The sequence below is a fragment of the Mus musculus genome, chromosome 3 (genome assembly GCF_000001635.26).
Source record: "Mus musculus strain C57BL/6J chromosome 3, GRCm38.p6 C57BL/6J".
NCBI classification, from domain to species: domain Eukaryota; kingdom Metazoa; phylum Chordata; class Mammalia; order Rodentia; family Muridae; genus Mus; species Mus musculus.
The window spans coordinates 105,704,002-105,725,206 of NC_000069.6; the positions used below are offsets into that span (position 1 = coordinate 105,704,002).

The 21,205-nt window shown below is 48.9% G+C and overlaps 1 protein-coding gene across 2 annotated transcripts; it reads left to right on the forward strand.

Moving 5' to 3' along the window:
* Window positions 1-597: 597 nt before the first annotated feature.
* On the forward strand, window positions 598-16,841 carry Inka2 (inka box actin regulator 2). 2 transcript variants are annotated; one of them, NM_175398.4, is made up of 2 exons: window positions 598-824; window positions 12,368-16,841. In NM_175398.4, the coding sequence occupies exons 1-2, from the start codon at window positions 768-770 to the stop codon at window positions 13,211-13,213; spliced, it is 903 nt and encodes a 300-aa protein (NP_780607.2). In that variant the 5' UTR covers window positions 598-767; the 3' UTR covers window positions 13,214-16,841. The 2 variants fall into 2 exon arrangements, with proteins under 2 accessions (NP_780607.2, NP_001156828.1); NM_001163356.1 differs by lacking the exon at window positions 598-824 and adding an exon at window positions 1,457-1,536.
* Window positions 16,842-21,205: the final 4,364 nt, after the last annotated feature.

Below are 21,205 nucleotides of genomic sequence, written 5' to 3' on the forward strand. Positions count from 1 at the left end.
TTCCATTAAAATTCGCTCTCTGAAGTGACTATCCTCATATTTACTTGTTTGTCTCATAGTTCCTTCTCCTCCACGATAAAAGTTATGCAAGGCTGAGACCTTGTCTCTCTTACTCAGTATCACCAGGTCTACCTTGAACACAATAGACTGCCACACCAGCTGAGACCTAGCGGAAGCCGCTTCCTTCCGCTAGCGCTAGAGAGGAGTGGGCCCGGAGGAGATGAAATGGAGCCGTGAACTTCCAGGACCCTCTTTAGAAAGAAAAGGCTTCTGAGGGATTTAAGGGGAAGGCAAAGGAGAGCGTTTTCTTCTCTGAAAGGAGTTAAGATTCAACACTGTGACCCTCCTGCCTAGTCCTAGTCCTCAATCCTAAAACTGCGTTCTTCCTTTATAATAGACAATGAATGCACTTGACTGGGGGCTTTGCCAGTTCCATGCCCCACAGAACCCAGAACCTAATCAAGACCTCTGCGAGTCTCCCAGTAGTTGCTGCTGTCTGCAAGGCCGGTGACAGACTTTCTCGGGTCGCCAGGCCCGAGCACCCCCCCTCCCCGACCGCTCTTCCCATTGGCCGAAGATACCCCTTCTGAGTTCTCATTGGCTGCTGCACTTTTCCTCCGCCCCTATCCCGGGCATTGAGCGGCAGCAGCGGGGAACGCCGCTCTAAGTCCCCACGCTGGAGCTGAGGCTCGGCTCAGCGCGGATAAGGGCGCGGAGCGCACTGAGAACCCTACTTTCTCGTGAGCCCGAGCCCAGCAAATGGGCGAATGACAAAGGAGAGCAAGGACATGGACTGCTATCTGCGTCGCCTCAAACAGGAGCTGGTAAGATCGGAGCAGGAGCCTGGGGACAGGGAGGACTGCTCCACCCAGACCTAGGTACCTGACTTGCCCCCCCCCCCCCCCCCCGCGCTCCGTGCACCGGGCGGAAGCGGAGAGGAGAGGGGAGGAGAGGAGAGGAGAGGAGAGAGGATGCCAACTGGTAGGTAGAGGCTAGGGACGTTGCTCAGAGGTAACAAACTTTGGCAAAGATTTCTGATGAGATATGGACAAGTAACAGGGAGTCAGAGCACCCAGATAAGTTGAATGTGACAGAACAACTGAAGAGAAAGGAGGACACACCCAGAGGGGACAGGCACACGGACGGAGTAAGGCTCAAGTGTCCAGAGTCGCAGGAATGACAGGCACAGGCATCGGGCGCCAGTGGTCGGGTGCCGGGCTCCTGAAGCGCGCAGACAGGTCCCTGCCCTGTGCAGGAGGTCAGGCTGGACTGCTCGCTCGCTCGTGGGGAGCTGGCACCGCCCGGGGCCCCCAGCTCTGCTGGGCTTGGCAGAGCTGGCGCGGCTGCGGGGGCAGGCTTGGCCGGCTGTCTGCCCGGGCTTGTCTGCCAGCAGGGAGGGGGGTGGCAGCTGTAATGACGGGGGAGGAGGGGTGCCGCCTGGCAGATCGCGGAGCGGGAGTTGTGGAGGCTCGGCCAGATGTCAGGTCTGGGCTTGGGGAGTGCGCTGGGAGTGTGCGGGGCCTCGGGGTGCTGAGGGTGAGTATGCTACCCTGGAGTGGGGGGATGAATCACTGAAGAGGGATAAGTGACTGTTAAGGCTGTGTTAGGGAAGCCAGGTGAATTCTGATTTCTTTCTCTTGCCTCTCTCTCCTCTTGTCTCTCTTCTCTCTCCTCTTTCCCCTCTCCCTCCTCCTTCCCCTCCTTCCCTCCCTTTCTCCCTCCCTTCTGGTTTTCCTTTACCACCAGGATTCAGACAGATAGGTAGGTAATGTGCGTCTTTTCTCAGCTCCGCCCGTCCCTTCTCCATCTAGACTGCCTTAGCTTCTACCTCCCACTCCACCTCTCAATGTCTCCTTCATTTTTATCTCCCATGGCAGTAGGCCCTCCTGGCTCACTTAGCTCCTTCTTTCTTCTATTCAGTCAGGTCACCCAGGCAGATCTGGATTCAGAGAGTGCCCAGCTCAGGCTTCTTAAGATCCCGAGAGATAACCTTTCCAGTCCTAGCTGCAGAGATTCCACTCTGCCTGCCTGGCAATGTGTAACAGGCAGGCTTTGGTGGTAGTAGGGTGGAGAGAGGAAGCAGAAGTAGAATAGCAGGTGCTTTCATTGATGCTCCTGACCAAGACGACCTGGCCCTAGTCTTGTCCGGTCTGGTCCAAGAGACTGCCTTTTCACGTTATAGTTCACTTCCTTAGTCCTTCCCTCTGAGCCCTTTCTGTGATGACATGCAGATATGAAAGTTACTAGCGCTCCAAAACACGTCTTTGCTGCTCTTCCGAACTGTACCAGGTCCTGTACCTTATCAGTTTACATATGCATGCCATGCTAGTTTGGGATGGTGGTCTTGGACCATAAATAAAGTCCCCTGCTCACGGTCCCACTTCACGTGGCCAGTACCAGAAAGACCAAGATCATGGCTGAGGATCAAAGCCCATGCTGAGAAAAGAACAGATTCTAATAGTATCTATCCTCTTTGTGCCTGGCACCTGGGATCATGCCACCACACCAGGAGAAGCATCTATAGAGGGTCTGTGGGTGTTCCTGGCATGGGGATGGATTTTCTAAATCTTAACTGATTTGCATTTTATGGCACTCTATGTGGGAGGTGGTGGGGGAGAAGACAGTCTGCTGATGTCAAGAGAATTTTTTAAGAAAGAAAAGAAATCTGCACTGAGCTGAGCTCCCAGATTTTGATCTGCAAACCCCCACCAAGGCCTTGAGTCCCTGTGCCTGGGAGAAGGAGAGACTAAAGTCACCCACTCCCCTTCGGTTTTCATTTGGCCTTTTGTCTGAGCATCTCCAGCCTTTGACTATCTTGGAGAGGAAGCCAACTGCCTGGCCCAGGGCCCAGAATGACACTCTGATGGCAAAGTTCTTCACTCCCCACCCCGTGGTCCCCTGCTCCCTCCCCACCATCAGCTTACTGAAGAAGAGTCCCAGCAGAGCAATGGGCAGAGCTATCAGTGTTTCACCCCCTGCTGCCTCACCTCAGTATCCCAATAGCAAAGCTGACCTCTGAGCCTCACTATCCCTAATTGGAGCAAAGAGGAAAGCAAAGTGCTGTTAGCCTGGGCCCGCACCTGAGCTGCCTTCCTCCATAGACTGTAGGGATTGAATTTGTGGATCTTGGCTATGGCGTGGATAGGGACCCTTGGGCTTCTCTATACTCTCAGGCTGTAGTGGCCTAAGTATTACAAACATTACATACAGGCTTTTGTGTGCGGTTGGTTCACTCCAGACGGGATCTTCTGTGCCATCCAAAAGGACTGTCTTCTTTCTGGTTCTTGCCCAGGAATGCCTCATGCAATTCTGATTAAGGTCTGCATTTGCTTATTGTATTAAATTCCTGTCAAGAATGCCCTGTAGACCCTACGGGATGAACCTGTTGCAAAAGGCAACTTTAACAGGTTGTGAAATTGTCTTTGTCCAGGGCATCCCATGTTCCCTCTTTTACCCATTTCTTTCCTTGACACCGAAATTCAACCAAGAAGAGTTGTTCCTAAAAAACAAAACAAAACAAAACAAAACAAAACAAAACAAAACCAAACCAACATAGCCAAATGGCCAAATTTCCTGAAGCAAGAAGCATGAATTATAATAATCAATGCAGGAGAGAGGTTGAGAGTTCAGAGACCCTGGCTCAATTAACTCCCGGAGCTAGAGCACTGTTCCTCTCTCCTTGCCTGGAAGAGGAGGAGGGTCGAGTTTCAGGAATGAAGTGCAGCTGAAAGAGTGGCTGCAGCTGACACTCTTCTTAAGTGGGGGTAGGGGCAGGGGCTGCGATGGATGTCCAGCCCAGCGCTTCCCTTTCCCTCCGGCTGCCAGAGAGGGGCCTGAACACAGGCCTTGGGACCAGCTGTTCCTTAAGCACGGCATCCATTCAGGCTTCCAACAAATGTATAGACACAAATGTATAGGCACACAGGAGAAGCAGACGTAGGATGCTAGCAGACACTTCTTGTGAGCTTAGATCAATCCTGAATAAGCCAAATGCATAGAGTTTGAATGATCAGAGCTCTTGAAGTTCGGCTATGCTGGGGTGACTTCCCGGAGGAGGGAAATGTCGTAGGAGGTCATTATGAAATGTCCATCCTAGTTGAGCCCTGGGGAAGTAACCAATGGACTTCTTTCTCACAGGCTGGGAAAAACTCTTACAGGGAACATATATTCCCAGAAGGCAATTCTTCAGTCACTAGTGGCTACAAGTTTAGGGTGTCCTAGCATATGACTAAGGAATGGGGCCCAAAGGCAAAATAAGGAGAAAAGAAGGGTGTGGAGAAGTTATAATTGGAGCTTTCAAGTCTTGAGCAAAGCACCCCCCCCTTTTTTTTTAAACAAAGAAAAGCTTCTGCAAAAACATCTCATTCTCTGTGTGAAAACCCACCCCTCTCCCTCACCAGGGGGAAGAAAGAGAGTTTCTGGGTCAGTGAGTCTGGGGTCAGTAGGGACATAGGATTTGGGACCAGGTCAGCTTGAACCCAAACCTTGGCCCTGTCTGTATATTAGTGGTTTTTCTTATCTTTAGAATGCATTGTTAAAGATAACTGCTTCAAATAGCTACAGGGAAGAGTAAATGATAATATAAGTAGAATCTGGTCTTGAACTTGAAAGTCTCTTGCTCTTAGCCTCCCAAGGTCAGGACTAAGATGTGTGTTACGAGACCTAGCCTTGGATAAACTTGATGTCATGCTTCTCAGACTGGTCTGCATAAGAGACAGACAGGTTTAAGGAGTTCATACTGGCTTAAGGCACTGACCAGACACAGTGACTGTGTGTAAATACAAATGAAAACATACCCAAATTTGATCTTCAGGGAGGGGATAGTTAGTAGAAAAGAAAGCATATGTAGATGTTGATGTTAAATGTCAAGGCTGTGTCATGACTCAGTATAGAGTGTTTGCCTAGCATGTGTGAGATCCTGGCCAAGCTTCAGTTCTGAGACACATCAGCACACTACACCATCTAACTGTTAAAGCAACCTAAGAAGTTGCGTTTTTGCTATTGTCTTCCTTTTCTTTTATTATTGTCTGTCTGTCTGTCTGTCTCTGTCTGTCTGTCTGTCTCTCTCTCTCTCGCTCTGTGTGTGTGTGTGTGTGTGTGTGTGTGTGTGTGTGTGTGTGTGTGTGTGTGTGAGTTTTTGCTCTTTTGAGACACTGCCTAGGTTTACCTAGACTGGCAGAGATTACAGGTGTGAACCACTACAACCTAGCTTTATTCTCATTTTTAAAACAAGAAAATAGAGACTGGAAAAGGTTAGGCAACTCGGCCAAGGTCATAGAGGTGATAAGTGGTGAGGGTTGGATTCAGACCTAGACAGATGTCGACAGAGCTGCTGTTCCTACCTGCTCAATGGAATGTGCAAAGATGAACAAAGATGGGGAGTTTACGCTCTGTAAGGGGTGGGCAGCACTTTGAGAAAGGAGCAGCAACATCCAGCTACGTGATGCAAGTGTCCTGTTGCAGAGAGACAGCACCTACATGAGACCCTGGGGATCAATGAGGACTCGTACAAAGGTGGACCCACAATGAAACATAGGCAGATGGCACAGAGGTTAAAGTCATGTGGGTGTCTGAAGACCAAATTGAGTTTGCTGGACCGTAGACTCTATGTAGGGAAATAGTGGGCAGAATAGCCTGGAGAGACGTGCTAAAGACTGACTTTTTCCTCTGTGCACCAGACAGCAGCATGGTCAGAGATATATATCCTGAGACTTAGGGTGTCATATGACAGGAGAGGAAGCAAATGAGGAAGGAACATGATTTAGAAGAGGTCAGGAGCCGGGTGTGGTGGCGAACGCCTTTAATCTCAGCACTTGGGAGGCAGAGGCAGGTGAATTTCTGAGTTCGAGGCCAGCCTGGTCTACAGAATGAGTTCCAGGACAGCCAGGGCTACACAGAGAAACCCTGTCTCAAAAAACAAAAAACAAAACAAAACAAAAAACAAAAACAAACAAAAAAAAAAGAGGTCAGGAAAGAGGCTATGACGATATGAACTAGGAAGGAGAGAAGCAGGGGACTTCTTCGGGTTCCTTATATGACTGCAGGAGAAATAGGCTAACACTGTCAGAGGAAAGAGGACTGGCTAAAGCTGAGGGGCCAGATTTCCAGAGCAGGCAATATTGGGCTTCTCTCCCCATCTACTTCTTGCCTGGCCATGTGATCACCAGGAGATGGTTCACTTGGGAAAGTAGGCTCATCATTTCTCACCCTTCACTTCCTCCTGTCTTTATTCTCCTCCCCACTGCAGCTCTTGGCAGAGTTTCCGTGTTACCTTCCTGTTGAAAGTTCTAGCCAAGAGTCAAGAAGGTCCCTATTCACTGGGCTGGAGAATGGGTCACTTGGCAAAAGTGGGGCTTTTCCCATTTCCGGCCCAGAGCCTCCTCCTAGCTTCCCCATGGATTGAAAGGAACTGTGTGGGGATTTTGTGAGTAATGGGGTGGGGAAGGGAGGCAGGGCACACTGCCAAGTCCATGGGCAAAGCTGAGCCTGTGTCAAAGGATTCCGGCTGAGCTCCGAGAGGGCGTGAGATGGATGGAAGGAGGGCACAGCTGCAGGATCAGTCAGGGGCCCAAGGCAGGACTTGGGAAGAGAGCCGAGGATGTTGGCATCTCCTTCTAACTCCTCTCCTCCCACATCACAAAGGGCCAAGCCAGTGCCGATGGAAGGGTCCGTCCATAGATGGCTGACCCCAGAACCCCTTCCTGCTCCATGACTCAAGATGGAGGGGATCTACTGCCCAATGGCAGGCAGTTGCTTTTCCCTCTTAGGAGTCCTGAGTAGGAAGGAACAGAACTGGGGCTTGGAGGCCCTGGGGCCATGGCTTCTCCACAATTCTTCCTCATCTGATGATAACTCCTTCTTCCACCTCCTGTTGACTGGCCTGGCTTCCCACAGCACTCCAACTGTCTACAGGAAGGGGACCAGCCTTTGGATTCCAGTTTTTCTTACCAAAAAGCCTTAGGACATGAGTTGTGGTGCATGTATCCTTACAGCTCCCACACGTGGATGGCTTGTGTCACGTTCCTCATGCAAATTCTTTTATAAACACATTGATTATAACATTAATAGATTTAAGCAAAACATTAAATAGGAATTTAAATAATTTGAAGACATAGTGAATGCAGTTAAGGCTTGGAAAAGAGTGTTTGGGTAACAGTGGCTCTAGAAAAAATGATCTGAGGGAGCCCCTAACTTCCTAAACCATCAAGTGGGACTTCTTTCTCTGTCCTAGCCAGCCAGCCAGCCAGCCAGAGCAATAGTGGTGTTCAGCATTGCAAAGAAAAGGATACATACCTGACACGGGAGGGTTGACATTGCACAAGTTCACATCCTAAAGAACACAGGTGAATCTTCCGAATGACAAGTGTCAAATTTACCAGAGTCCCCCGACTACAGCATGAGACTCTTGATCACACCAGGAAAACTAGAGTAGATTAGAGCTAGAGAGACTAAAATTTGATATGCAGAAGATGAATAGATAAAAATACGAATCCTAGGCAGGAGGTAAGCAATGAACTGGGGGTGATATGAGGGCAAAGATGTGGGTGAAGAACCCTTTGAAGCCTTGCTCAGAGAGATTCCATTGGGATATGTTTAAGGACTTTCTACTCAGATGACAACTCATCAGATCTTCTTAAGATGTCACCAGTTGACTCCCAAGAGAAGTAGGGCATGACTTGACCCTTGCAGCTCTGAGATACTAAGAGGCCTGCAGCATGGAGATTGGTACTCAGAGCTATTTATTTCTGGCGGTCTAAACTAACCCTGTTCCTTTGCTTCCACCCGACACTGCTCCCACTCTCCCCCTTTGGTCCTAAGACAAGAGAAGCCCTGGGATCCCAGATGGTCCCACGCCCTGAGTGAGGAGAGCAGCACAGCCTCTGGCTCTTTGTCCATGGATGACATCATCCCCTTGGGGTTGGTGGGAAAGGCTGTCCTCTTGGCTCCCCTCACACACATGGTCCAGAGGATGCTACTGTTTGCACCGCCCCTGGCCCTCCCAGCTTCCCACGGCTTCCTTCTTTTCATCCCTCTCATAGCTGCCTTTCCTTTAGTGTCAGTTTGTCCTCTGCCTGAGGCCGGGCTCCCGGAAGTCAGTGAGTGGTCAGGAGGAAGCTGGGACTCCCCCTTCCTCCCTTCCTCTACCTCAGTAAGGCAGGGTTGGGGAATAAGGATCTGGACAAAAGAAGTGTTCTCTTTGTTCAGACCATATGTGATACATGGAATCCTGTCATCACTCTGTGTGAAGATTCACCATGGAAGAAATAGTTTGAAAGCACACTGGAAGTCTTAACAGCTAGCCTGCACTTGATGCTTTCTTTGGGCCATGTAGAAAACCGTCACCTCATCTAATCTGCACAGCAGCTATTGAGGCAGAGACTACTATCCCTATTTTAAAGAATGGAGAAATAGAGCTGGCAATGAACTTCAGTTGTTTAAGTACCCACCTACTACAAAGTCTTGGGTTTGATTCCCAGCTCTGTGTAAAACTGGGCATGGAGGCATGCCTATAATACCAGCAGCTGGAAGGGGGAAGCAGGAGGGGGAGATTTTCAAGATCATCCCCAGTGATTTTGAGGCCAAAGGAGAAACAGCTGGGTGTTACAGCTCATCCTATAATACCCACACTTGGAAGGCTGAGGCAGGAGAATTGTGAATTTGAATCTGAATTTGAATATGGGCTGCATAGCAAGACTCTGAAGAAAATAGAACAAATTGATAAACAACAATACCCCCATAGAAAAATTAAAATACAGCCACTACATGACAGACCTGGGATTTGAACCTTGTTCCTTTTGTTTCTAGACCTCAAGTTCTAAACCAATACAGAATATTTTCAATATGGATACAATCTCAGCCCTTGTTTTCTTAAAAAGGAGCCCCTGTCTTGTGGACAACCCTGGATTTATACATTCCCACACACATTCATTCTCACTGGAAAACTGTACAAAATGTCAGCCTTATTTCTTATGGATTTTTCCACACTGGAGGAGACTGAATGGGGCCATTTCATTCCTCCCACTACCTCTGGTCTGACTGTTCCTCCTTCTGGATGAAAGCCTGCCAGCTTAGATTCCTTGTTGCTTGGTGAATTGAAACCTTGGGAAATGGTCCTGGCTCTCTCTCTCTCTCTCTCTCTCTCTCTCTCTCTCTCTCTCTCTCTCTCTCTCTCTCTCTCTGCCTAATAAGAGACTTCAGGTAGCAAACAGTCTATAGGGAAGGTGTGGGGGAGGGGAGTTAGTAGTCCCATATATGGTTTCTGAGAGTCATGCAAAGTTTCAAGTGGGCTCTGGCGTGAACAGTGACGTGCAGATCTCAGTCTCTACCTTTAAACAGTAGCTACTCAGTAAATATTTCATGAGCAACTGAGCATTTAAACAGTGGATGGTGAAGACATGGATGGGTCCAGTACAGAATTAGGACTCTGGGGACAATGTACCTCAAGGATCTAAGAGGACTCCCTGACAGGAACATAGTGGAGACATGTATGGGATATAGATTCAAATTCCAGGAATTAGAATTTCCATCATGGGTCTTGACTGGAGGTCCCAGAAGTTTAGAGACTCACAATAATTGAGTTTCAACACTAGAGAGCCACTGTGTGAGGTGATGGGATGGAGATACTTGAGTGGAGGAGTGGCCAGGCACTCATGGGTCTGGGGGCCTGAATGGAAGTCTGGAGGAAGCTTCTGCAGCATTTCCCAGTATGGAAGAAAAGAAGCAGGATAGCCCAGGAAAGAGGACTCCAACCCAGTGCAGGAACAAGTTAGACAGAAACACTGTGACTGGAGAGAGATTCTGGGTGATAGGAGAATAGACTGGAGAATGGGAATTGATAGGGCAAGTGGAGGGAAGCGCAACTTCTCAGGAAGGAGCAGAGCCAGGGCTTGCATCCTAGAGTCTGGGCTACACCAGCAGTAGCTGACGCAGATGCATAGTAAATACATGTGTGAAAGAAGGGGACAAGGACCACCAGTGATGGGCACAGCTACTCCATGGGTTCTTTGTCTCCTGCCACTCAAGTGGCTCATATGTGCCCCCAGCAAATCCCAGAGCTGTTAGCCTGTGTCATTTCTCTCCCTGTCTCAGGAGAATGCACAAAGCAAGGGCAGCAGCCCAGAAAAGGCCTCCCGGCCCTCGGGGGCTGACAGTCCTCCACTGACCTTTAGTGCTGCTGGCTCAAGGGAGCTTGGATAGATCTCTCCCTACCAGGCCAGGGTTGGCAGGAGATTTAACTTAGAAGCCAGAGAGGGCCAACTGACAGCCCACACTGCAGTGCTTCTGTGTCCCCCAGTCCCCCACCCCAGCATGCCTTGGAGTTAGCTCTGGGCATTAAGACAAGCCTGGGAGGTAAGATGATCCTGTGGGTCTCTGGGGGGCTTAAAAAACAGATGGTTCCCGCACAGAGGCTCACTGTGAGTAATTTGATCAGGATGTAGGGAGGGAGCTGGCAGGCCCAAGGCAGCTTGGGCAGGGGCTAGGAACTTTGTGAATGTTATCAGGAGCAGCCTCTCCTCTCCAGCCTCCAAGTGGGGGCCCTCACCCAAGTAAAGTCAGTCCCTCGGCCCCTCCAGATGGTACCTAGGACGTGAGGTTAGGGGAACTGACCCCGGAATCCCTGCTTCTGGCATGACAGAGCCAGCGAGGCAGAGAAGGCAGGAAGAATTCTAGAGCCAAGCATGAGGGAACAGGTGCTTGGGTGGGGGTGTGGGGCGCTGGGCTGGGTTGGGCAGGGGCTTCTGGCACAAAGGAGTTCCCTGGTCTCTCTCTCCTGACCAGTCATATGTGAAGAACAGTTAGAAGCAGCCCCAGGCTTATGCTTTCTCTTTAGCATCCCTTTCCCCTCCCCTCCCCTCCTCTCCCCTCCCCTCCCCTCCCCTCCCCTCCCCTCCCCTCCCCTCCCTTCTCTACTGTCTCATAGAGGACACAGTAGCCTTCAAGTCTGGCCCTGCTACCCAGCCATCTGTAAGCAATGGTTGCTAGTTGAAACAGACCTAGGCTGAAGTCCTGGCTCTGGGATCTGTGTGGGGTCACATCCCTTAGTTCCCTCCTGCTACAGCTTACTCACTTGCTGAAGTGAGAATAGCAACCTTCCAGGGTTTATAGAGATTGAAGGAGATCAGTGTGCAGTGTGATTCCTGTCACATAGTAAATACTATCAAATGTTTATTGCCACCATTATCCATCAAGGAGCAATGTCACGGAAAGGACAAGAGTGGCTACTATCATTCTTGAAAAATAAAGTGTTTTTTTTTTTAAAAAACTTTATGTGCATGGGTCTGCATATAGGGCTATGGACCCAGGAAGTCAGAAGATGGGGTCAGATCACCAGGAATTGGAGTTACATATGGTTGTGAGCTAATATACGGGTGCTGGGAATTGAATCTGGGTTCTCTGAAAGAAAGACCAGTGCCTTTAACCTCCAACCATCTCTGGGTATGCTGCTACCACTTTGTACAGCCTTAGACTGAACTCAGCTCCACCCTTTACTGTCTAATCGCTTAATTACTGTCTAATTGACCTCAGTTTTCTTATCTGTCAGATGGAAGCAATAATAGTCACAATTGCAAAGAGTAGTGGACAGATTTAAATAGGATAATTTATTAATGTAAGTTGACATATACATACATGTGTGTATTTATATACATTTCTACACACACACACACACACACACACACACACACACACACCAGTCAACTAACCAACCAAACATATAAAACACCAGTCCCCAACTTGATTTTTGATCAAGGCATACTCATAAAGCCCTCTAGATTTTACTGTATGTTTGTTTGTCTGAAATGGAATCTCACTCATGGCACGGGCTTGTCCGGAACTTACTACATATCCAAGGCTGTCCTTAATCTCAAAGTAACTCTCCTGCCTCAACTTCTATAGGTTGTACTTCAAAACTAGTGCTGGGAATGCCAAGTGTGAGCCACCACAGCATTGGATAAGTTTTCCCTCTCTGTAGGCTGATCTAAGTTCTGAGCACTTTGACATCATATAGACCAAGCTGTGATGTTTGATGGCTTATCTATAAATAATGCATTTTTCAACTTAAAACGATTGTTTCAGTACTGTGGATTTAGCAAGCGGTAGAACATCTGAACAGCTTTTAGGGCAGTGCCCATCTTGGTTAGCTCACGGCTGTAAATGTTCATTGCCTTATCTAGCCGGAGCAGTGGTCTGATTTCTCCTCCTGACACAGGCCTGCTCTGCAGTAGACTGTACAGGTGAAGTTCCAACTGCTGACTTGGAAGGCCCTGAAAGTGTGTATTCAGACGTTATAGGCTGAGGTTCAAAGCTGTGAGGGATAGCCCTCCTGCAGCCCTAGCACTCACTGGCCCTGTGTTTTCTCTCTTTGCAGATGTCCATGAAGGAGGTGGGGGATGGCTTGCAGGATCAGATGAACTGCATGATGGGCGCACTTCAGGAACTGAAGCTCCTACAAGTGCAGACGGCATTGGAACAGCTGGAGATCTCGGGAGGCACGCCCACCTTCAGCTGCCCTGAGAGCTCACAGGAACAGCCTGAGTGCCCTCGCTGGCAGGGTAGTGGAGGGCCTGCTGGGCCTGCTGCCTGGACCTCCTCCAGCCAACCATCTTTTGACAGTAGCCCCAAGTTGCCATGCCGTAGGAGTGTCTGTGGGAAGGAGCTGGCTGTCCTTCCTAAAACCCAGCTGCCGGAGGAGCACCAGAGCTGTACCCAACAGGGGACAGAGTGGGTGGAGCCAGATGACTGGACCTCCACGTTGATGTCACGGGGCAGAAATCGGCAGCCTCTGGTGTTGGGGGACAATGTTTTTGCAGACCTGGTGGGTAACTGGCTAGATTTACCAGAACTGGAAAAGGGCGGGGAAAAGGGTGAGACTGGGGGATCCATTGAACCCAAAGGAGAAAAAGGCCAGTCCAGAGAGCTGGGTCGTAAGTTTGCCCTAACCGCAAACATTTTTAGGAAGTTCTTGCGTAGCGTGCGGCCCGACAGAGACCGGCTGCTCAAGGAGAAGCCTGGCTGGATGACTCCCATGGTCTCTGAGTCACGAGCAGGACGCTCGAAGAAAGTCAAGAAGAGGAGCCTTTCTAAGGGCTCAGGACGGTTCCCTTTCTCAAGCACAGGAGAGCCCAGACATATTGAAACCCCCGCCACAAGCAGCCCCAAGGCCTTAGAACCCTCCTGTAGGGGCTTTGACATTAACACAGCTGTTTGGGTCTGAGAGATGCTCACTGAACCTAAAATGCAGACTGGTGAGGGCCCTGGGGGAGAGGGAGGGCAGATGGCATGGTCTTCAGACCAGATGCAAGTTCCCATCCTCAGAAAGAAAGAAAGAGTTCTCAGTCAGGCCTCAGTAGAACCAAGTGGAGAGAGGCTGTCTGTCACAGGTCAGGCTGAGCTGAGTCCCTAGAGAGAATGTGTGTATTTGTGTGTGTGTGTGTGTGTGTGTGTGTGTGTGTGTGTGTGATGGTGGTGGTGGTGGTGGTGTTCTTTGAGGCTGGATGTGACAATAATTGGGAGAGGCAGGAGAGGAGTCCAGGAAGCCTGTGTTACTCCTCCACTACTTCCCAAGACCTCATTTGAACATCCTATATGGAAAGGGGCATTGAGCCCTCAGGTTTCCCAGAGGAACTTCCAATAAAGACCAGTCTCAGGGACCCGCAACCATTTTAATGGTCTGCTTCCTGACAAGGCACTGCTACAGGCAAGGGGTTTTCATTTGTAAAGGGTTGGTATCACAGACCTTACTAGGACCAAGATTTTAGCCCATAGCTGGGTACTGGGGACCCAGAACAAGCAGGTGTGTGTGTGTGTGTGTGTGTGTGTGTGTGTGTGTGTGTGTGTGTGTTGAGGAAGCCTGAGAAGCCCTAGGTCTCCAAAGAGCAGAGGAGAAGCAACGTGCTTTCACGCAGGCACTGTCTCATGAGTCCAAGTAGGCGTGCCCAACCAGCATGGTATTTCATAAAGCAGCAAGCTCTGAGAACACACTCGGCTGCCAGGAGACAAAACAGGGCAGGCCGATCTCATGGTTATAAATGGACCCTAGAGTCACACACGGCCTGGTCCAGCAGTGAGAGCCCATCCTGACCCCTGTTGCCTGCCATAATGCTCCTGCAGGGCAGCAGATGGTTGGGGTGAACCTAGAAATAATACCCATATATTTAGAAAAATTCTTAGTCTACATCTCATAGTCATGCGGTGAGCTGGACACATCTATCCTCATCAACCTGGAAGTCAACAGGGGACCCGCAGGGTGGGGTTGATGCCAGGCACTTTATATAGTGAGCAGGCATGCAAGCCTGGGTCCATAAGGAATCCATCTCAGCCCCCACCCCTTAGCCAGGAGAGAACAAAGTAGGCCCCTGTTCAAGCCCAGCTATCCCGGAGGGTGCCTTAGCTCCTCCCTCACCCCCTCCGGCAGACCTAGCTCAGCTTGATGGGGTGTGACAACTGCAATTAGAGGCAAGCCGCCTGCTGCCCCCAGAGCATTAAGAGCAAATTGGAGAAGAAAAATAACAAGAGAAGCTCTTCTGCCTGCAGTCTAGACTCCCAAGGGACTGAGAGGAGGAAGGGAGAGCTTAGGGGACAGGGATGGGGAGGTAACAGTAAGATTGGGAAGGGTTGCCCACAAGTTCCCATCAAGTTAAATGAGAGATGGCTTTATTTATTTATTTTTAGAGTGGGGATTTTTTAAAAAAATCTGTAGCTTTTTGCTAGGCAATGTACCTATCTCAGAACGATTAATCAATGGGGTCAAAGGGTCCTGGCATGCACGTTGCCCCCATCAAGCTGCTCAAAAAGGAAAGCAGTTCCCAGCTCAAATCTGTGGGCATCAGGCTTATCTACTTTGGCCTGGTGTTTGTCAGCTGAGCTCACTCTTTCTGGTCAAGCATGTCCTTGTCCATCCTGTCTCCGTTGAACTTCTGTCTCTGGTGAAGGAAGATAACGGTAGCTCCCTCTGATGGCCGCTGTGATGTGTGTGAAGAAGGACCATGTGAAAACCCCACACCCTGACTCCTGAAGGGTGGCACACTCAACAGATGATCCAAGAGGACATGGACTTTGATGGCATAGGAAGCCAGGTCACCTCCTCACCATCCATGGACAACTCTCTTGGCTTGTGGACCAGTCATAGTTCACATCATTTAAATCAACTAACATGTGCTGGAACCATGGCTCAGTGGTTAAGAGTACTGACTGTGGTTCCAAAGGTCCCAAGTTCAAACCCCAGCAGCCACTTTTACAGCCATTAAATCAACTAACATGACAGACTCCTTGCTTGTCTGGGCACTGTAATAGAAGGTGAGAACTCAATGATAGGAAAGGAACCAGCTGCTGGCCTCCACATCTACCAAGGCACACAAAGAAATGCAGTGAACAGAGTCAGGGGACCAATACAAAACAACTAGGAAGTAATTTGTGCATCTAAGATAATACATATGTGTCAGGCACCTTTGCCTTTATTTTTCTTATTTCCTTCCTTCCTTCCTTCCTTCCTTCCTTCCTTCCTTCCTTCCTTCCTTCCTTCCTTTCTTTCTACACCTGGGAAATGGTTGCTCATTTTACCCAAATAGGCTCAGAGAAGTTAACTCTTTCAAGGTCACACAGTACAAAGCTGGGATTGAATCAGTTTGTAATTGACTTCCAATCTTACATTCATGCTACCTGGCAAACTGTCTACATTTGCTCCACAGCCAGATCAAGAATAACATTTGTCTTCTGAGATTATTCATGTCTCTTCATGATTGACAAGTGGCATGCTAATTACCCTTTGGAGGAATTTTGCCTGGGTCTCAGAGTGGCTGATATAATGTCCCAACTACTAGGTCATGCTTGGTTGATGAAAGCTTATGGTGACTCAACCTCATATAACTTTTACTTTCCTGTCCATATCCTTGGCTCTTGCTGAGACAGTAATGGAGAGTGTGTCACTGAAGTGAAGAGGTGCATAGAAATGCTCTGGCAGTCATGGGAAGAGATGGTGATAATAGGCAGAGAGAAATTGACAGCTAAATTCTGCCCCTTGGGCTCATTTTATGGTTAATTAGGACAAGTAAATAAGCTGGAAGCTCATTTAATACCCTTCCTGGCATAGAGGCCTGCCCCACAGCTGGCCTAATTCCTTGGCAGGCCTCTAGTTGGCCTAGGTATCTTCTCGGAGATCTACCTGCCTCTCTGCATCCCTGTCTGTGGTCAGCCTGTAGATATTTTCCAACCACAGTATCTACTGGAAGTGCCTCTCCCTGCTGGGCACGGTTGGTAGAGGCGGCCAGATCTCTGTTTCCTCTTTCTTCTCTCCTCTATGCTCTTCTGTAGCCTACCCTCAGGGTGATCTCTAACCCAAACTAATCCCGAGGAACAGACACTTGGCTCAGCTCCACCTACTACCTGGCTCACCTGTTCCCAGAATCTCCATAGAAGAGGGCACTTTCTTTCTCAAGTTACCCTAACATTCTCTGCAGGATAAAATCATGAGTCCAGCCTGTCTGTGGAACTGGGGCCTGTCTGCAGCTTCCCTGCAGAAGTGTCCATTCACTTTGGGTGATCTTCCCGACCAAGATACTTAGGTGTTTTGGCCAGCACCAGTATTTCTATGAATTCCTGATCTGGAGTTGAATAGACAGGAATCAAGACCTAGGCTTTTCACTGTGTGAACCTGAGCATGTGGCCTGACCTGCTGGAAGCTCCTCTGCTCTTGTGTGAAGCAGGAATGCTGTCAGGCACACAGCACAACACACCAGTGGTGGAGAACGCTAATCCCAACACACAAATTCCACAGAAATGGCACTATCCTCGGGTCTCCTGCCTAACCATGGACAAAGCTGAGAATAAACAGTGCTTTACTTTGAGCCCTGGTGGTCTGCTGAAAAGTACACAGCAACTCTCATTTTATCACAGGATTGTGGCAAGGACGTAAATGTAGTCTTGTCCACTGCAGTTATGGCTTACCTGGGATGTTAAATGTTGTCAAATGGGGAAGGATAGTCTGGGCCAGGCTAGGGAGGTACTTGGAGCTCCCACTGCCTCAGGACCTTCCCCTCCCCTAAGGATACACCCAAAGTCTTATGGACTCAATTGTCCCTGACAGCTTGGAGCCTCAATTGCAGGCCAGGGATGGAAATGAATGAGCCAAATTCTATGACCAGCTGTTTCACCTTCTTGGCCACAGCACTCCTTTTCTCTAGCTACCCTGGAGGGGGGCGGGGCTCCCTAAGATTAATCCTTTTCCCCATGAAGCCTGAACTTGACAAGACTCTCTGCCCTTCGGGTGACCCTTCCCTTCCACTCACCTCCTCCAAGCACACCCACGCAGCCATCACCAAGTCATCTTTGTCCCTGCAACGAAGTTCTCATTCTTACATTCCAGTCTCCCACTGGTGTCCTCTCTCCTCACCAGCCCTACGGTTCCCTGAAAGCATCCCTGTGCTGGTCAGAGGCCTCCAATCAGTGTGCCCCATAGCTCTCACAGGGGATCTTGACAATCTTAAGTTTTCCTTTTCTCTGCATCTCCTCAAGCAGGATCCCTGACTGGACTCTACCCTATGCAGGGACAACAGGAGTCAGTGTTCTGTACTTCTGTTCATTTTTTTAACTCCTTCCAACACTGTGTCTCCCCTCTTCTGGCCAGGCAGGGTAGTTTGGGCACCCATCTGGAATTGCTGCCAGTTCAAAGGGGGGAAGATGTCCTCATCCAAAGTTGGGGCTTTGTAAGGGTACCAGTTGTGTGTGGGATCTGTCTTGATTCTGTCTTCCTGTCTGTCCCAAGTGTCAGAGAGCTCAAGTAGACTCCCAACTGGCCTGACTGACCTTGTTTCTGGCATTTCACTCACTTTACCCACCAAAGTACCTCAAGCTGTTCCAAGTTTTGGGTCTGCCTGTGCTGTCCCAACAAGTTCAGTTCTGCTCTGACTGCCTTTTATTTCCCCAGCTTGAGAGCCCTCCCGTAGGTCTCATCTGTGCCTTGACTTAACCCCCAGTACTTACTTGGGTTGGTGAGTCACTTCTGCTTCTGCACATACTCTCACTTCTCCTCCAGACCTGTGACCACCTCCAAGCTAGTGAGTACTCAGTCTTTCTGCCTCCAGTACTGAGCACAGGGCTGCTGCCTGTGTGATCTCCACCTCCCAGGGAGCTCTGAGCTGAGCCCACCTTTAGTTTATCCTGTTTAGGAACAGCCAGTGGCCAAGCCTTTCTTAGTCGACCCCTGCCCCTGCATTTCACAACACCGAAGTCTAGTCCCCAGAAAAGAGGGGAGCCATGACCAGTTATTGTCAGAGCAGGAAACAGTATACAGGCCCCTCGTCAAGCTGTTGTACAGAACTGTCCCTGGTCCACTGCTTGGCTTTTAATTCTGGCTGGCTGTGGAATCGACCTCACCTTCTGTTGTCATTGGGCAGCTCAGGCCTTTCAGGTGATTAGCTACTTTTCTCTCAGTAGTTACTGAAGAAGTCCCCTTCTTGCCTAGCCTCTTTCCTCCACTCTTCCTGACCTGGATCACCTTCGTGGACACGCTTTTTTTTATATCAATATCTGGCCCCAGACCTTCCTACCCCAGGATGTTCCCTAAATTGTCATGCTCTGATGTTCCAGAACACCAAGCCTGCTAGATCCTCCTCCCCTTAGTGTGACTATTAAGGGAGGGGTGGGTGAGCAGTGTAGCGGGGAAGGAAATTGAGAGTTGGGTGGTGAGTGCCTTCTCTACCTCCAGTCCCACCTCTGGCTACACTCCAGGCATTGTCTCCCCACCAGGCCCTGCTTGCCAGAAAGGCAAAAGGTACACAGGCACTTGTCTGGAAGTTGAGGGAGAGGGGTGGTCATCAGAAACTTACACAGATGGAGTGTGTGTGTGCGTGTGTGTGTGTGCACGAGTGCTGGGATTGACTCACTGGGCTGGCTTACTTACACTAGACCCTCACTGCCACGGTGCCACCTTCTCCATAGGCCTGTTATCAAGTACTTTGGGGATAAAAAAGCAACAAAATTTCTTCCAAATGAAGAAAGAAAAGCATCAGAACCCCTGTGTACCAGCTCCCTGGCCACCTCAGACCATGTTCATGTTCAAGTCAGATCCACCACTGGTCCAAGGACCTTGGTCATCACCACAGAGCCTTAGGCTAAACTGAGTGAAGCGATTGTTCAGACTCTCTCTTGAGGTTGCAAGCATCAAATTAGTAAACTCTGATTCCAGAAACTGGTTAGTTTTTCAACACTGGTTTCAGGGGTCCAAAGAACTCCAGAGCTCTTGGTACAGGCCTTAGGACTCTGATGGGAGTATAGGATCAAATAGTGTCTTCACGATTCTTTTAGCTCTGCACAGTGCACAAGGGCCAGGCAGGCCCCACCTCCACGGCTCCAAGTCCTACTTTTCAAATTGGGAAGGCTGAATGGCTAGCACTCCCTTAACAGATGTCCCTTCAAACTATAGCCCATCCAGCTGGAGAGGAAGATCTCAGTGATGCTTAGGCAAGTTGGCCAGGAATTGCATTAATAGCTGTGGCCCGTGGATTTCCCACCCACAAGGAAGGGCATGGCAATGGGATGTTAATGAAGAAGCTAGTACCTACTTGACATGACTAAAAACTGATTCAGCGCAACCCTAGACAGCCAGAGGGGTTGCTGCCTCACCTGTAGTGTAAGGGCAGAGAGGGAGAGTTAGCAGTTACAGAGTGTCCTGCCTGTGCTAACCTGAGGAGGACAATCATGTCAGCTAACACAGAACTAAGGGCAAGAGCTTATTCTCCTTAATCTTCTCTGACATCTTTGAGAACCAAGATGTCAGGAGCAGATGTTCATAAAGAATAAATGCTGCATATATATGAGTGTTTTATCTTTATGTATATATATGTTCACCACATATGTGCAGTGCAGTGCCCATGAAACCAGAAAAGGGTCAGTACCCCAGGACCTAGAGTTAGATGGCTGTGAGCTGCCATTTTGGGTTCTGGGACTTCTTCGAGAGCAACAAGTGCTCTTATGTACTGAGCCATCCCCCCAGCCCACAACTGTGGTTTTGATGACATATTATTGATTCTATGTTGTACCTTTTGTAAAATTCTTCCCATGAATACCACACAGACTAATACTGATTTTCCCTGTCTACATTCAGCCTACCTAATTCTATTATCTACAGTATTCTTACTCGTGTTCACTCTCCTCCAGCCACGGTGACCTCGTCATAACCTTTCCCAATGTGAAGGAAGGCCTTTCTTTCTCCAATGCAGTTGCATGGGCTCACATTTTCAGTCCTTGCTCATATAACCAACACAAGGACATATACATCTTCCACCCTCATTCCTGTTGCCCTCTGTACAAGTTTTACAGCATTCACTGTAATAAACACATGGGGTTTTCAGCAGTTTCATCTATCTGTATGTGTGGTGTGTGTACCATATTCAAATGTGTAAGTGCATGTACCTTGCATATGCTTTTGTAGGCCCGAGGTCAATGTTGAGTGTCTACATCTATTGCTCTCTACTTTGCATTAAGACAGGGTCTCTCATTGAACCTGGAGCTCACTGTCTGGCTAGACTTAATGGACAGTGAGTTCCTGGGCACATCTGTCTTCACTTCCCAGTGTTGGGATTACAGTTATCACTAGGCCTTACCTTTTATATGTGTGTGTGAGTGCTAGAAATCTGAACTCAAGTCCCTATGTTTGCACAGAAAGCACTTGGGGGTACTCTCTCACTCAATTCCCCAGCACAATCTTTGGCCATTTCCTAAAGATTAAAAGTCTACACGTGGAGGAACTGGCGTATGTTGTTGTATACCATGAATTCAGACAGTACAAATATAGTAACTGTTGATAGGCATATAAAGATCATGTACGGGGGCTGAAGAGATGGCTCAGCAGTTAAGAGCTCTGGTTGCTCTTCCAGAGGTCCTGAGTTCAATTCTCAGCACCCACACTACAACTCACAACTCACTGTCTGCCCCTCCAATTCTAGCACCTTCAAACATACATGGGGGCAAAACACCAATGCACATCAAATAAAAATAAATATCTAAAAAAAAGATCATGTTTTTCTGCTTTGTATGCACTCCAACTGTAGTGTAAAAATTTGAACATAGGTAAGATTAAAGAAAATTACTGAAAACATCAGTTCAATGTAAGAGCCACACAACTGTTTAAATGGGAAGGTTTATTAAAAATTTTCTTTTATGGGAACAGCCAGTCTCTTGCTCAAGCAATTAGCAGTTGGGCCTAGAGCTA